General features: G+C 38.7%; 1 protein-coding gene across 1 annotated transcript in view; it reads left to right on the top strand.

Moving 5' to 3' along the window:
- Window positions 1–16,609, top strand: part of FBN2 (fibrillin 2) — a 219,801-nt gene that overhangs the window by 180,301 nt on the left and 22,891 nt on the right. The window contains exons 42-55 of the mRNA XM_043465961.1: window positions 1,720–1,788; window positions 2,684–2,809; window positions 2,985–3,110; window positions 3,815–3,940; window positions 6,061–6,177; window positions 7,956–8,084; window positions 8,520–8,639; window positions 11,381–11,506; window positions 12,160–12,312; window positions 13,206–13,271; window positions 13,575–13,700; window positions 14,287–14,406; window positions 15,374–15,496; window positions 15,942–16,073. Of these exons, the coding sequence (XP_043321896.1) occupies window positions 1,720–1,788; window positions 2,684–2,809; window positions 2,985–3,110; window positions 3,815–3,940; window positions 6,061–6,177; window positions 7,956–8,084; window positions 8,520–8,639; window positions 11,381–11,506; window positions 12,160–12,312; window positions 13,206–13,271; window positions 13,575–13,700; window positions 14,287–14,406; window positions 15,374–15,496; window positions 15,942–16,073 (1,659 nt within the window). The remainder of the gene's footprint in view (window positions 1–1,719; window positions 1,789–2,683; window positions 2,810–2,984; window positions 3,111–3,814; window positions 3,941–6,060; window positions 6,178–7,955; window positions 8,085–8,519; window positions 8,640–11,380; window positions 11,507–12,159; window positions 12,313–13,205; window positions 13,272–13,574; window positions 13,701–14,286; window positions 14,407–15,373; window positions 15,497–15,941; window positions 16,074–16,609) is intronic.

Here is a 16,609-nt window from a genome sequence, read left to right as displayed (position 1 = left end):
GCCGAACTATGACAGCTTTATTTTTGATTTTTGAGAAACCTCCATGCTGTTTTCCATAGTGACTGTACCAATTTACGTTCCCACCAGTAGTATACAAGAGTTGCCATTTCTTGTCACCTTCACCAGCACTTGTTATGTGTGATCTTTTTGATAACAGCCATTCTGACAGCTATGAGGTGATGCCTCATTTGCATTTCACTGATAATCAGTGATGTTGAGCATGTTTCCATGTGTCTGTTGGCCATCTGTATCTCTTCCTTAGGAAGATGTCTATTCAAGTGGTCTGCCCATTTTTAACTGGATTATTTGTATTTTTTACATTGAGTTGTGAGTATTCTTTATATTTTGACATTAATCCCTATTGGATATTCATTTGCAGACGTCTCATTCTGTTCAATAGATTGCCTTTTCCTTTTGTAGATGGTTTCCTTCACTGTGCAAAAGCTTTCTAGTTTGATATGGTCCTGTTTGTTTATTTTTGCTTTTTCCCCCCTTGCCTGAGGAGAAAGATTCAAAAAAATACTGCAAAGACCAATGTTGGAGAACATCCTGCCTATGTTTTCCACTAGGAGTTTTATGGTTTTCAGTCTTATATCTGTTCAGAGTTTTATTTTTTATATGGTGTAAGAAAGTGGCCAGTTGCAGCCTTAGGCAAGTGGCTCTCAGTTTTCCCAGCGCTATTTATTGAAGGGATTGTGTTTTCCCCACTTAACAGTCTGGGCTCTCAGATGGCACTTAGATTATAGTCTTCTGTATGTTATCTGATACTGTTTTCCAGAGTTTTATTCCTGTTTGTAGAAGTGGGCATTCGAAGAATTATGCTACTTAAAAATTAGAATTCTTTTAAGGTCCTGTTAGTTTGGTGAATTATGTGTAGTAGTGACGCTCATGCCGCTGCTGCTAAGTCGCTTCAGTCGTGTCCGACTCTGTGCGACCCCATAGACGGCAGCCCACCAGGCTCCCCCGTCCCTGGGATTCTCCAGGCAAGAACACTGGAGTGGGTTGCCATTTCCTTCTCCAATGCATGAAAGTGAAAAGTGAAAGTGAAGTCGCTCAGTCGTGTTCAACTCTTAGCGACCCCATGGACTGCAGCCCACCAGGCTCCTCCGTCCACAGGATTCTCCAGGCAAGAGTACTGGAGTGGGGTGCCATTGCCTTCTCCGAGTGACTCTCATAGTCTCTGTTTTACTCCATGAGACGTTGTTTTTGATGCCTCAAATTTCACGTTCCAACAAACAGACGTTTATGTTAAAAAAAGTTATGGTTCATTCATTACTCATTGTGAACATGTTTCACCACTACAAAATTATCTTTGCATGCCTATGCCTTTGTGCAATTCTAATTCCTTTTTAAATTGTACACTAACCTAATTTTTCAATTTACATACGTTGGACCATTTTTAAGGCCTTGCATATCAAAATAAAAAGAGTTTAAATGCCTTAAGTAGATATTTTGAACTCATAATGATTTACTTATTTTCTAGTATCTGAGCAGTAAAATGTTAATGATGATAACAGCAATAATAATAATGATAAAAGTATGCCTAGACTCATTCACTCCATGCAAAAACTGATATTGTGGTCAAATAGATATGATTGAATTAAAGTGTCTTGTGAATAATATAAAATATATTTGTCAGTTAAAGTAATACTATGTAAAGGGTTTTTTGAAGGAGTATGAGAATTTTAAGAGTGTATCTGCTTTGTTTATATTTTAAAGCTGACTTTAAAACCATATGTGGAAATATCCCTGGATTCACCTTTGACATTCACACTGGAAAAGCTGTTGGTGAGTTTTTCTAGATTATGTTTCTTTTAATACATATATATAGCATTTTGTAAAAATTTGTTCAGTGTTTTTTAAGTTTAAAGTATCATAAAAGATAAAACTCTGGATTTGGATCTGATATAGTTAGACAAGAAAGAAGCAGCGTGTTTACAGATTACCAAGTGTTAATAGTGGGATTAGTCCATCAGCCTGGAGTGGGTTGCCAGCCTTGTGGTTGAGTTATGATACAATAGTTGTGTGACTACCTCAAGATTTCATACATATCAAGCTAAAGCTTTAGTTTTTCTCATTATGAATATTGTATTATCAATACATGATTCTAAGTAATCCACTTTATTTTATTAACCTTTATTGTCTGTTTTCATGAGTATATGTTTAAGTTTTGTATATATTTTTACAGTATTTTTCTCCCTATCTACTTATGAATTTGCAGAATTATTAATTATATAAATTTCTTTCTTCTGAATGTGCTTTCCTTGCACAGTCTTCTTTTCTTCCTCAAAGATTAAATGAACAATATAATTTTAAATGTCCATTATCAATGCACAGATAGCAAAGGACATAAAATTAGGAAAATACAGTTGGCTTTATCAAATGAGTAATAGCAATTAGGTAAGCCTGACATGTAACTTAAGAGGAAGCTTGATTCCCTAGGAAGTTCATTTGCTCTATTGACACTAGATCACTCGGTATATTTGATCAACTGCTTCCATTCTTTCATTACTGTCCAAAGGAAATAATATTTTGTAGTCTATTTGCTTTCATAAACCACAAAATCACTCATACCAGTATAGGATTGATTTTTGAGACTGAGTGTGTGTTTAGCATTATTCAATGTTTTATGATAAATACATTAAGCAGAACCATATATTTGATCAAATCTGTTCAATTGCAGACATTGATGAATGTAAAGAGATTCCAGGCATTTGTGCAAATGGTGTGTGCATTAACCAGATTGGCAGTTTCCGCTGTGAATGCCCTACGGGATTCAGCTACAATGACCTGCTGCTGGTCTGCGAAGGTAATCCGAGCCATGAGTGACCTTATCAGGAGAGTTCGGCAGACATAGCTGGTTTTTAGTTTTCTGACTTACTGTTTCTACTACAACATTTAGGAGTTGATCACCAGATTGATTAGGTGAATGTAATACTGATGCCATAATGAAGTTTTAAAAAATGGAATTGTTGCTCTTTCAGATATCGATGAGTGCAGCAATGGCGATAACCTGTGCCAGCGAAATGCAGACTGCATCAACAGTCCGGGCAGCTACCGGTGCGAGTGCGCTGCAGGCTTCAAACTTTCGCCCAACGGAGCCTGTGTGGGTAAGAAGAGAAAGACTCATTCTTTGATACTGAGCACCATTGTAGGCCTCTGTGGTGGCTCAGATGGTAAAGAATCTGCCTGCAATGCAGGAGACCTGGGTTCAATCTCTAGGTAGGGAGGATCTCTTGGAGGAGGGAATGGCAACCCACTCCAGTATCCTTGCCTGGAGACTTCCATGGACAGCAAAGCCTGGCGGGCTACAGTCCATGAAATTGCAAAGAATTGGACACAACTGAGTGACCAACACTTTCACTACTTTCACCACATTCTGTATACTTACTTCCTGCACTAAAGAACTGCCTGTGCTCTCCTATTAAAAAAAAAAGATATTTTCAAATATAATTTTGAGGAGATTTTTCCAAGAAAAACTACTCATTCATATTGAATCTATTTCACCATATCTTTTAGATTCTTTTGTTAGGAAAAGAAGACTCTCAATGGATTTTTCCTAGAATTGGAACTGAAATAAAATAATGTCCTTGAGATATACCAATCAACACGTAAAAAGATTGCATGATTTAAAAAGAGGCCTGTATACTTTAAAGCCTTGCCTTATTTTTATTCAACTCTTGTTATGGTTCGTTTTCAGCCTATCTGTAATAATTACTAGCAGGCTATAGAAACAATGCCTGTGGGAAAAAAATGAAGGAATCTTAATAAAGATCAGATATGTGTAACATGTGTTTTATTTTTTTTGTGTTAGATCGCAATGAGTGTTTAGAAATTCCTAATGTTTGCAGTCATGGCCTATGTGTGGATTTACAAGGAAGTTACCAGTGCATCTGCCACAATGGCTTTAAGGCTTCTCAGGACCAGACGATGTGCATGGGTAAGAAGGGGAACATTATTTCCAGGGGGTGTCATGGAGCTGAGACTCCAGAAGAGATTACCATTCGGTCACCCGCCACAAGTAACTACCCTGTCTCTGTCCGAAAGAGTCTTAACAAAAAATGAGCTATGTGAAACTGTTTATGGTTTTAGTCAATGTAAAATGTGTAAGCAGGACGCACCACAATATGTTCTTGGGTTCAATGGTCACAGCTTTCTTCCCCAGATGACTTTCACATGCTTATTAACCTGAGCTTTCAGACACTCAGTGTTACATGGAAATCGCCGTGGTACCAGGTCTCCATTTACCCCTCTTTGTTCCCACTCAAGGGGCTTCCCAGGTGGTGCTAGTGGTAAAGAACCCACCTCTCAATGCAGGAGATATAAGAGACATGGGTTCGATCCCTGGGTCAGGAAGATTCCCTGGAAGGAGGGTATGGCAACCAACTCCAGTGCTCTTGCCTGGAGAATCCCCATGGACAGAGGAGCCTGGCAGGCCACAGTCCATAGGGTCACAAAGAGTTGGGCGTGACTCAAGTGACTTAGCACACAGGCACAGTTCTACTCAGAAAAGCCTTTGGGAATGCTAGCATGCAAGGGAGGAGTTAACGGTGACAGTGTTGAAATGAACACATACACACACACATATGTACATGTGCTTCTTTCCCCCAGATCACTGAACATATGAGATATATCTGCTTGCTTGGCTGTTTCAACTCTTAAAAACAGTTTTTAGAAGCAAAGATGGTGAAACTTTGAAAAGCCCCAGTACAGTAGCTAATGTGATGGCTAGTTAAGCAATAATTGTGTTCAGTAAGTACTTGCTGAGCAGATGATTAATAAGATTTCCAAAGCAGATGGGCTTTTGGAACTCAGCTTAACTTCGGAACTCACCTTGGAACTCAGCTTAACTCCTTAAACTGATGTCAGCCACTGGCTCATCTCCACTGAAGCACTCTGCACTTGCAGGAGGAAAATTAAATTTAAAAGTTGACAATTTATAATTAGCATGTTCTCAGTGTAGAACAGGCTGAAGTTGTGCATCTACTCTTTTGGTATTCAGGATACACTATCTTTTTGAATTGTACGGACTTCAGTACAGCAGAACAGCAGAATTAGTTTCCTTTATGGCATATCTGTACACGAGCACCCCCTGAAGAATGTCTCCATTCTTCCAGTGCCTCCTAAGAGATCCCCTGCAGACATCTTCCGTGGTTGCGGGAAAAATTCTCTAGGGAATGCTTGTGCAAAGGACACATGGAGGATGTGGCCCTATTTGCATAAACTGTCTGAGATGGCTTGCTTATATGTTTCTCCTGGCTGTTCTTTCTGAGAAAGAAGATATGATTTGCTAAATATATATATATATATATATTTGTGATATTTATGATTCAGAAATTCATATAGAGAAAATCTGTCCTCAGTTTTAACAATTCGCCCATGATGAAAATCAGCTAGATTCCTTGGTAATATCTCTCTTAAACAAAACTGCTTTCTGAAGGAACAATAATACCCCCTTTTTTTCACAATGGAAGAGTTTTAGCAGCCTGAAATTCATAGTCTAGGGAGTCTCCTCCTTTATATGACTGTGACCTTTCTAAATATTAATTCCATGTTTTTGAAGGCTAATAACATTGAACTCTAGTAGACTTCTTCAATTTAGAGTCCACTGATTCATAAAATTTAGAAAGTTAAAGTTTACCTTTGTTGTGCTGATAAATTAAGATATGAAAATTGCTGTGGAAGCATTTATAATGCTTAATAGAACAAATTGTTTCAGTGTTTCAAAAGATTTATTTCCCCATAATTGACAAGCAAACTTATTCATTTAAAAAACTCACTAAGGAAATGTAGACTAATCTCACTTGCTTATTAGTCCAGTTCTTTTCTGAGTCTTATATGTTCCTGTAAGTTATCAAGTGCCAATTTTTCTTAATAATTTTCTACTTTAGAGTTTTCTCTACCTCATACTTACTTTTCTCAAATAAATGTGGGTTCTTAGTATTGAATGAGAAAAATCTAAGTAAGCCAGTAGTTTAAAAAAATATATCTGAAAGTTTGATAGGCTACATTTTTCTGGTTTAAAAACTGAATTCCTTTGAGCCAATGTTTTCTTCCTAGATGTTGATGAGTGTGAGCGGCATCCATGTGGAAATGGAACCTGTAAAAACACCGTTGGATCCTATAACTGTCTCTGCTACCCAGGCTTTGCACTCACTCATAATAATGATTGCATGGGTAAGTACTCAGTCCTTCATTGCTTCTGTTTCTTGTCTACAGAACATCCTAAACACAGAGTAAAGGCGAAGAATGAATAAATTTTTATTATTCAAATTGCAAGCATGTGCCATAAGAGATGTAATATCATTGACTAACTTCTGCTTAACTGAAGTCACAGTATTGCCTCCAGTAATCATGAGACAGTCTGCTGGGTTTAGTACTTATGTCAGTCAAATCGATTCAAGGGTAAAGGCCATGCAGATGGCCTTTAAACTATTGGGACTGATTTATGGTTTGGGGTTATTTTTACCACTTAGATGGTATCAAAGGCAGACCTCTTATGGTTTCAGGTTTATTACAAGTATTTCATATAATCCATTCTTGATTTATATTCAAACACTGACAGTCTCCAGCTTAGAAAACATATTGTGTCTTGAAACTATTTTCAGCCAGTTCTTGAATCCAGGGCTGCCTTTTCCCACAGGAAGAAAGCATGGTGACTAGGTTTCTGAACCAGCCTGAGAAGCCTATTTAATCTCTGTGAAGGACTGTAAATTCTCAGTGGAAGATAAAACTGTCTTCTCTCCATGGCACAGAATTTTAGTCTTTGCCTCTAACAGGCAGTGATTGAAATAAAAATTGAAAGTGACTGGAGGAGAAGGAAGAGGATCCTATCATTGGTGGAGAAGTTAGTAATAGACATGACAAAAAGCATTAATGATATTTCATTTACCGCATGCCAGACTCTATAGTGCTTTCCTGGTGGCTCAGATGGTAAAGAATCCACCTGCAATGCAGAAGACCTTGGTTAGATCTCTGGGTTGGAAAGAGTCCCTGGAGGAGGGCATGGCGACCCACTCCTGTATTCTTGCCTGGAGAATCCCATGGACAGAGGAACCTGGTGGGCTACAGTCCATGGGGACACAAAGAGTCAGACACTACTGAGCGACTAAGCATAGCACACAGACTTTATAGGGGTGCTTTCCAACACAATATCTCTTAATCTCTTAGTTCACAATCTCTTAATCTCTCTCACAGTCTCTTAATTCACATAATCCCATGAGTTAATGTGAAAGTAACTCAGGCTTCCTGCTTTTATGGAAAAGTATCACCCGTCAAACCCACCTCCCAATTTATTCCAATATGTATTCCTTAATTTTCCTTGTTTTTCAAAATTCTTCAACTGTGAAAAATTCAGACCTGATTGAACATTTTATTCAACTACCACCTTGTTGTCTATAGTTTTTCAGACCCTTTATACAGCTGAGGAGAAGGAAAGATACAGATATGGCTCTGATTGAAGTATAATCTGTAAACAAACAAAAAATTACTCATCCCTGAGCTTAACTGCAAACCTAACAGTTAAGAACATTTTTTTTTCAGATTCTGTTTTGTGTAAGCAAAACGTGTCAGCAATTCTAGAGTGTTTTTCATATAATTGATTTTTCTATATTTTATATGCTTTTTTATTTGTCCTTTGAATACAGTCAGCTTATCTCCAGATACAGTTCTCTACAAACTGGACAATCCAGTTAAATCCATGTGTCCTCTTAAATCCAGGAAAAGAGCTATTTTTTGGTTGGAAAGAATGGAAAGCTTAAACCAGCAGGAGAGGTCTATGTGACATTATTAGTCACCTGATCCTTACGATACAAGACATTTTTCTCTGTTGATGAGGGATTGTAATGTCGGGTTTTTGTAAATGTCTACCAATTAATATGTTTTTAAGTTGCAACTTGTGATACAAAATATATGTAAGAGCTCTCTCTGAAAAGCTAACTCTTATTTACTTACAGACATAGATGAGTGCAGTTCCTTTTTTGGTCAGGTGTGTAGAAATGGACGGTGTTTTAATGAAGTTGGCTCCTTCAAGTGTTTATGTAATGAAGGTTATGAACTTACTCCAGATGGCAAGAACTGTATAGGTAAGTATCTAAACAACAAACAATAAAATAAAGTCTTTGTGTTGTTTTGTTTTGTAAAATAATGATGTGACTCCCCCCCACCCCCAGCACAGCCAACTTTGGGACTCATTTGCATTTCATTTGGTCATCTGAGTACATGGGCCAAGATAAGTTTCTTGGGAAATTTTGGTAAAAGGTATAAACCAAAGATTTGGAATTGTATGCAGTGTTTTGGTTGGGACAGAGCTCGAGGCTATCTGTGTCTCAATTAAAGTAGACAAAGGAAAATTAACCTCTTGCCAAATGAGTAATACTCAGGGTGTCAAAAATCTCTGAGGGTGTATTTCCCCATAGTAACCTGGCAGATCACAGGGCTTGAGTTGAATTCATGTTACTATCATTTGGCAACAGTGATGTCATCTGTAAGTCATCTTTTTTTCTTGTTTCTCTTTAAAGATACGAATGAGTGTGTTGCCCTGCCCGGCTCTTGTTCTCCTGGCACCTGTCAGAATTTGGAGGGGTCTTTCAGATGTATCTGTCCCCCAGGTTATGAAGTGAAAAGCGAGAACTGCATCGGTAAGGCTGATGTTTGAGCCCATGAACCGTTTAGTATGATGAGATCTGGTACAGACTCTGTGGGTATATGTTAAACCTAGACCACTGTAAGCATACTGACCCAGGGAGTTAAACGCCTAGCTGCCTACATCTGTTTTATTGAACCATCAGAAATGATTTGAAGGTGGAATGGTAGGAATAAAGAATTTGAGGATGAGGGATTTTTTCATTAACAGAAATCTTATACTAGTCAAAGAATTTTCAGTGCACTCTAATCTTTTTTCCAAATGGCAATAGAGACCTTCTACTGAATTTAAAGAGTGTCTACAAAAGTTGTAATATTTGGCAACCAATTTTAAAACAGCTATTAAAGGTGTCTAGAGTCCTAGAAATGTGAAGCAGAAAATCTTGACAATGCTGCTGAGACATTTTTTTCCTTGGGAAAGCCGCATGTCAAAACAGAAAATATTAATCCATTTGTCATAACAGATGTTTCTCTGTGGAAACCCTCCCAGCATACAAGAAATCTTGTAACCACATCAAAAGTGAGTCCCAGAATTGCCTGGTGGGCATGATGAAGACTGACCTTTTTACAGTTACTTTATTTCACTTTTGTACAAATTATTTTTAACAGTCTTGTTGAAATTCAGAAGCACCAGCATCCTAGTGTGGTTCTTCTAACATGAAATGATTGCTGAGAGTTTTTTGCCTTTGAATTACTGTTTCTTAAATTCTGTATAGCTCTTCTGTTCACATTTAAAGGACTTATATAGACAGAACCTAAGGAAACAGTTTACATAGTAAATTTAATTATTTTTCAGATCATATAATTACAAATAATGGGTCTCCTTAGTCATTCTAATTTGGTGTTTATATCCTTTCCCCATTTTTGTCTGATTTGTATAGTTCATTGTAAGATTTTCTAGTGTTTAATGTTTACAAATAATAATAACACTAGAAGTGTCTTAACAAAAACTTTCTTGAAGAGTTTAAGATCTTTTCTTTCATCTTCTTTGTTTATACTTAATCTTCATCACCTCTGTGATCCATCTCTTTATGGAATAAGCATAATAGCAGTGTGTGAGCCATTAGGAGAGAAATAAAAATACTTGTGCCTCTTTGTATCAGAAAGACTTGGCTACCTTTTATTCTAGTGAAAAACAATCTGTGATTCAATTAGATGTTTTTTAACCTCGGGAGTATTTTATTTTCTTTATCCACTGATAAACACCACCACTATTTCTCATGTCTTAAAAATGTGTTTTCAATTAACTTACTTCACTGTAAGACTATTTCTTTCAGCCTAGAATCTCTCTTCTACCAGTTTTTCTAGATGAAATGCTTCCTACCACGAATTCTATGCACACACACACACACACACACACATCCATTCTGACATTCCATGGACATTACTATGGACATGCAGCATCTTTTAGATGCTGGAAATATAAAAATGCAGCTTTTGTCAGTAAGTAAGGTAACTTACTGCCTAAGAGAAAAGATAGATTTTGTAAATGACTCCATGTTGTAAAACCGCCCTTACAATCCAATGTGACAGACCCTGCAGCGGGCTCTGTTCAGGATGTGGGTCACAGCAGGAGGCTGTGAATAATGGTGGTGGTGGTGATAGGATAGCAGGTCAGCAAGCCTAGCATAAGGATTGGCGACATTTGAGGTGTCCCTGAATTTGATAAATTTACTAATCAAACAGGGAAATGGAACAGGGAGGCAGCCTGCAAACAGAGGCAGAACAGACGTGGTAAGGGGCGTCGGTGGCCAGCTCAGGAGATGGCCGTTAGTCCTGCAGATGGCACAGCTCAGTGCAGGCTCTATTAGAGAGGAAGTGATGTGACTCACTCACTAAAATTCTGCCAGTATAGACTGAGAACGCGGTATGTGCCAGACCCTGAGCTAGACCATGCTGAGGGTACAGCAGTGATCTAGACAGACGCATAATGTCCTCGTGGAACTTACGTTCTCGTGTGCCTGGGATCGTGCAGTGTTTATTCATTTAGTTAAAAATCACCCATTAAATAAGGGGCCAGATATCACTGGTAAGGAATCTTTGTCTGTTTCAAGGAATCATTCTGGGGGTGATGTGGAAGTGATAAAATTCTCGTCCCAACGTCTAAGCTCCCTGGTTCTGTAGGCACAGATTCTCAAATCTGTTTTAGAAAGATCGTGTTTTAGAAAATCGTGTTTTAGAAAGCAAACCCTGGTTGCGGTGTGGAGTGGGGAGAAGGAAGTGTAGCAGTCCAGTTGGGAGACGTGATAATCCAGGTGGCAGATAATCCAGATGCTGAGTTTGAACGTAATGAGAAGGCCACATATTGCTTGATTGTGAAAGTTGAACGATTAAGGAGAGGAAAGACTGTGACTCCAGCTCCCCACTGTGGGTTGCTGAGGGCGAGGGGCATCAGAGAAGAGGACCAGGGCTGAGGATGTGATGCCCCTGAGACATGGAAGTGGTCCTCTCAGGCCTGCAGGACATACAGACACCTCCTAGGAGTTTAAGTCCAGAGAACTGGAGACTGACTTAGAAGTCTGGGTCACATGGATCATTGAAACTGGATATAACCTTTGACATTTGAAGCAATAACAGTTTATTGTAAAGATAAGCTAATCATATAGACAGTGTAATATATTGTTTCACATTGAATATCCAATGGCTAGTGAACTGTTAAAATATGGACAAATTATTTTCAGATATTGAGCAGTGTATTGATTTTATTAAATCAGTAAATTATCTTGCTGATCTGCAGATATAAATGAGTGTGATGAAGATCCCAACATCTGTCTTTTTGGTTCCTGCACCAATACTCCTGGGGGCTTCCAGTGCATCTGTCCCCCTGGGTTTGTATTATCTGATAATGGACGGAGGTGCTTCGGTAAGTTTTGAAATGATTTCTCTGTCATCATCAGCCCTCAAACTTCAGAGCTAGGCAGGAAGCCATGATGTGTAGTGCTTGTCACTAAAAATATGCCTCTGGCAGATACATCATCTGTAAGTTTAAAACATAAGGTCCCGAGTGTATAGGCACTGGACAGTTTTTAAGGTGCTTTGAATTATCTGCTCTGTTTCTACATTTTTTAAAAAAATTCCACACCAAAAGAAAAATGGTTGTCTTATTTCATCATTTTCATTTTGTTGTTGGCATAAATTTTCTGTACATTGATGATGAGTTGCTTCTGATATGACGTAACTTACTGAAAGCTACCTAGGTTTATTTTGTTAGCCTATAATGTAACGGTGAGTTAAGAAGACATGGAAATCATTTTAATATTGAGCGCAATCTCTCAAATTTCTGAAGCACATTATTAAGATATATAATTAAATGCAGTTTTATAGAGTGGTCAACTTAAACTGGCAAATGACATCAGCAATTAAGAATTTCCAGGCCTGTCTTTTAACTGCGAATATAATCTGCGCCACATGTTCAACCCATGAGAAATGTTCTATCAGTAACAGAATTATGCGTAAATTATTCCATCTTTTTAAATGACCAGTAAGGAGGTCTGTGATGTTTGCTTTCTTGATTAGATACCCGCCAGAGCTTCTGTTTCACAAACTTTGAAAATGGAAAGTGTTCTGTACCCAAAGCTTTCAACACCACGAAGGCAAAATGCTGCTGCAGTAAGATGCCAGGAGAGGGCTGGGGGGACCCCTGTGAGCTGTGTCCCAAGGATGATGAAGGTAAGAGTGGTGAAACAAAAGCCACTTTGTCCTAGTTTTGGACTGTCTAGCAGAACTCAAGTAATTATGAATGTTTTGAAGATGAAAGCATCCCCTCACTTACAGACCTTCATGGTTCAGTGAGCTCCATAGCATCAGGAACTTCTTTCAGCTTTCATATTCAGAATGTGTAAATGCAGAATGTTACCCCATTATTTCATTGCTTCCCCCAAGGTTAGCATTACTTGCTTTGAAAGGAATGAATTTGAAGGGTGAAGGGCAGTAGATCCAAGGAGGGGGTGAAAATTACATTCCAGCTGGCTGCAGGAGTCCCACGTGGGTATTGTATCACAGGCTGGGGCTCCCAGAATCTTATATCAAATTCTTGGAAGCTGAGTCAACACAGTAGCCATTTGCAAGAAAAGACCACGAGCCTCACAGATTTTATTTGCATAGCCGAACAGCACGATTGTTCCCAGCAGGCTCGGAACTGGCCTGGTCTCTAGGTCAGAGGTGGCTTCTGCGTGTGATGGGCAGAGTGCTCTGTTAGTTGTTCAGTCATGTCCAACTCTTTGCGACTCTGTAGACTGTATTCCACCAGGCTCTTCTGACCGTGGAATTGTCCAGGCAACAATACTGGAGTGAATAAGGCTCTTTGGCTGCCCAGAATTAAATGAGCAAGCAGACAGGGTCAGACACCCTGAGTGGTACCCATCGGTGGCCACCCCAAGCTCAGGTGACCTCTAAATATGCTCAGTGTTGCTTTTGCAATAAATTACAAAATAAAGACTCTTACTAAAAGTAGCTTTGTAGAGGAAAAATAAGTCTAATTTTATGTATATCATTAATCAGTTCTTAAGTTCTCTGGTGGTTGAGACTCTCTGATAATCAGGAATTTGTCTTTTTCTCTGTAGTGGCATTCCAGGATTTGTGTCCCTATGGCCATGGAACTGTTCCTAGTCTTCATGATACCCGTGAAGGTGTGGTTTCATATATTTTATTTTTATAGTCTTACATAAATACAATATTGTACGTTTGTTTTATAATCATGCTGTTTTCACTGTATAACATATCTTGTATTGCATTTGATGCACATATATGATATTTATTGTATATCATACGCACTATATCATAAGACTATGTTGCAGCATATGAAATACATGTTTCTCTGATAAAAGAAATGCTCATATGTTTTAACACTTTTAAGCCTCTTTTGAATAGATACATGCAGTTTTGGCATATCTTTTTATATAAGAAAGTTAATGGATGATTCTGTATTTTAGATGTTAATGAATGTCTTGAGAGCCCAGGCATTTGTTCAAATGGTCAGTGTATCAACACAGATGGGTCTTTTCGCTGTGAATGTCCAATGGGTTACAACCTTGATTACACTGGAGTGCGCTGTGTGGGTAAGTGCCGAGTTAGTGCCACATTTCACACTTTTAAGGTTGTTTTCTTTCTTATATTCAGAAAAAGGTCTCTCAGGCACTCTGGGTGGCAGTGGGATTTATAAAGCCAAGATAAGTAGCCATAACTGCGTTTTCTTCTCCCATTCTACATTTTCCAGCAACATGGGTTTATTTGAAGATGGAGTGAGTTGCCCAATCTCTGCCTTCAACCAGATACACAAACTCTGATGTGTCTAGAGCTTTATAGCTTGCCAAAACCACTAACTGGGAAAGAGGTCTATTTTACTTTATGACTTTCCACTTCTGCTCTTGTAGCAGAAGATCACATCCCTCCCTGGGTTTGTGATTTTTTTTTTTTTTAAGGGCAAGCACAGCTGTCTGAAAGTTCAGAGCATTTCACACTTGACCCTCAGGGTTCTCTGCCCTGCATAAAGGCTGGCCAGCCAAGACCAAGGGCGGGGGTGCAAGAGTCATGTGTGTCCTGCACAGATCTGGGACACATGTGAGGGCCAGATGGCCATTCCTGGGCATACTTTTATTAAACTAAAACTGCCACATTTTGTGTCACTTTCTTATTCTTTTTCAGATACTGATGAATGTTCAATTGGCAACCCATGTGGGAATGGGACGTGCACCAACGTTATTGGGAGCTTTGAATGCAACTGCAATGAGGGCTTTGAGCCAGGGCCCATGATGAATTGTGAAGGCAAGTGATACTTTAGTACCATTTCTTCTTGATATAGAAAGAGTTTTTAATGCCTCAGCTTTTGTTTATATTGTTCTCATGTTCTACTGGTGATTATATTCATCACAAACATATTTTCCTTTACCACAATGAGCACAGTTACAAAAGCTACTCTGTAGCCCTTGTCTGATAATTCAGCATCTCCGCCTTCCCAGAATTGGCATCTATTGCTTATTTTTTCCCTTGAGATTAGGTCACATTTTCCTGGTTCCTCAGTCTGTTGGTTAATTTTGGATTATGTGCTGGGTATTGTGACTGATATCTTCTGGAATCAGTTACATTATTTCAGAGAATATTGATGTCTTTGTCTTAGCAGGCAGTTAATTTACATAAAGTGGACTGTCAAGTCTGTGGAAGACAGTGGTTCACATTTAAATTATTCTCTTTAAACCTTAGTGGCTAGCTTCTTTGATTTTGGCCCACACATGGCATGGTTAAGTCAACAACTTGTGCTGAGTTTATGCAAAAAAAGGAAAAAGGTATCTATCCCGCTCTGGCCCTCTCATTTCTGGGATTCCTCCACACTTCTCAGCAGCCTTGGTCGCCCCAAGGCTCCCTCCCGTGATTTCTCGGGACAGAAGCTTGGAGAGTTCCTATTGGAGATTTAGCTGCCAGGTGCTACTGTGCCAGGACTGATGCGATCCACAGGAAAAAAAAAACAAAACTGAGCACCTCTACTTTGCCGTGTATTTACTGAGTTTTAACTCACCGCTAGAAACCACTTCAGGTGTTGTTTTTGTATTTATTTCAGAGTTTATAGTTGTTATTTGTTGGCGGATGAGTTAGGTGCCCAGTTCTCCTTACCAGAAGTGGAAGTTCTGTTATCCTATTACTTTCTGTGTGACTGCCAAATAAATACATCAGTGTTTATTTAAGCGAGTAGTTAGAACTCCAGGCTGAGTGCATACCTGCCTGTTTCCTTGATCAGATATCAACGAGTGTGCCCAGAACCCACTGCTGTGTGCTTTCCGCTGCATGAACACCTTCGGCTCCTATGAATGCACGTGCCCGATTGGCTATGCTCTCAGGGAAGACCAGAAGATGTGCAAAGGTAAGGCCCCAGACCAGGGAGGAGTAGGCTCATTATTCGTAATGCTGGAAATATATTTTAATCATTTTGTAGCTCTCAGCTGTCTTCTTGTAGAGCTGTGCAGAAATGTATTCTTTACAGCACTGCTGGTAGATTTCCATTCTAAATAACAAGATACTTGATAGTCTGTCCAGTCAAGTAAAGAATAAAGATGTCACATTCTTGAGCTCTTACTAAAGCAAAGATAGCCCTTTCCTAAACTTCTTATCTTGAGGACCAGTGCTGAAATTTTTATAACTCTAGAATATAGCCAACGGTTGAGACTGGGCTCCTCCTTTCTCTGTCACATAAGAAGATCACATTTTGAGAGCCAGAAGACCAAACGTATGACTTCGAAATACTCAATGATAGCCTGTTCATGAATTTGTCTTATTTTCCTGTTTTTCCTATTGAAAATATTTTCTAGACCTGGATGAATGTGCTGAAGGGCTGCATGACTGTGAATCTAGGGGCATGATGTGCAAGAATCTGATTGGCACCTTCATGTGCATCTGCCCGCCTGGGATGGCCCGCAGGCCTGACGGAGAAGGCTGTGTAGGTAAGGCTGTACGGGATGATGGCTGCCTGCTTAACACTCCTACTCCTAGTCAGAAACATAGGAATTTTAGTTATCACAGTGGAAAACACTGTGTATTGTTTTCTGTGCAAATAGCCAAAGAAATAAAAAACTACAAGAATCTGTTAAGTTCCTAACACAATAATGCGAAAGGTAAAATATTATTAATCTTTTCTATTGTTAATTGGTTTCTGTAGCAACTTGGAAAATCTTGCACTCAAGAGAAATTTTCCAACATTTGTTTTCATTGTCAGGAAAAGTTTTTAAAAAAAGAAAGAAGATAAATGTAAGATTTATAGCAATCAGATCTTTTTAGATACGTTTCTGTTATGCACTTTGAAGTCAAAGCAGTTAGCTGAAAAACTAATCAAAGGTAACAGCGTTAGGATAGGATTGGATCAAGAAGGCGGACTTAAACCTTCATATTCTAGAAACAAGAAACACTATACAATTTTTTAAATCCATAACTTAGTTTAATACTTTTGTATATACTTTAAAATTTATGCAAAAAGTTTCCT

Source organism: Cervus canadensis, chromosome 4 (assembly GCF_019320065.1).
Source record: "Cervus canadensis isolate Bull #8, Minnesota chromosome 4, ASM1932006v1, whole genome shotgun sequence".
Classification (NCBI taxonomy): domain Eukaryota; kingdom Metazoa; phylum Chordata; class Mammalia; order Artiodactyla; family Cervidae; genus Cervus; species Cervus canadensis.
This window is presented reverse-complemented; position numbering and strand designations above follow the sequence as displayed.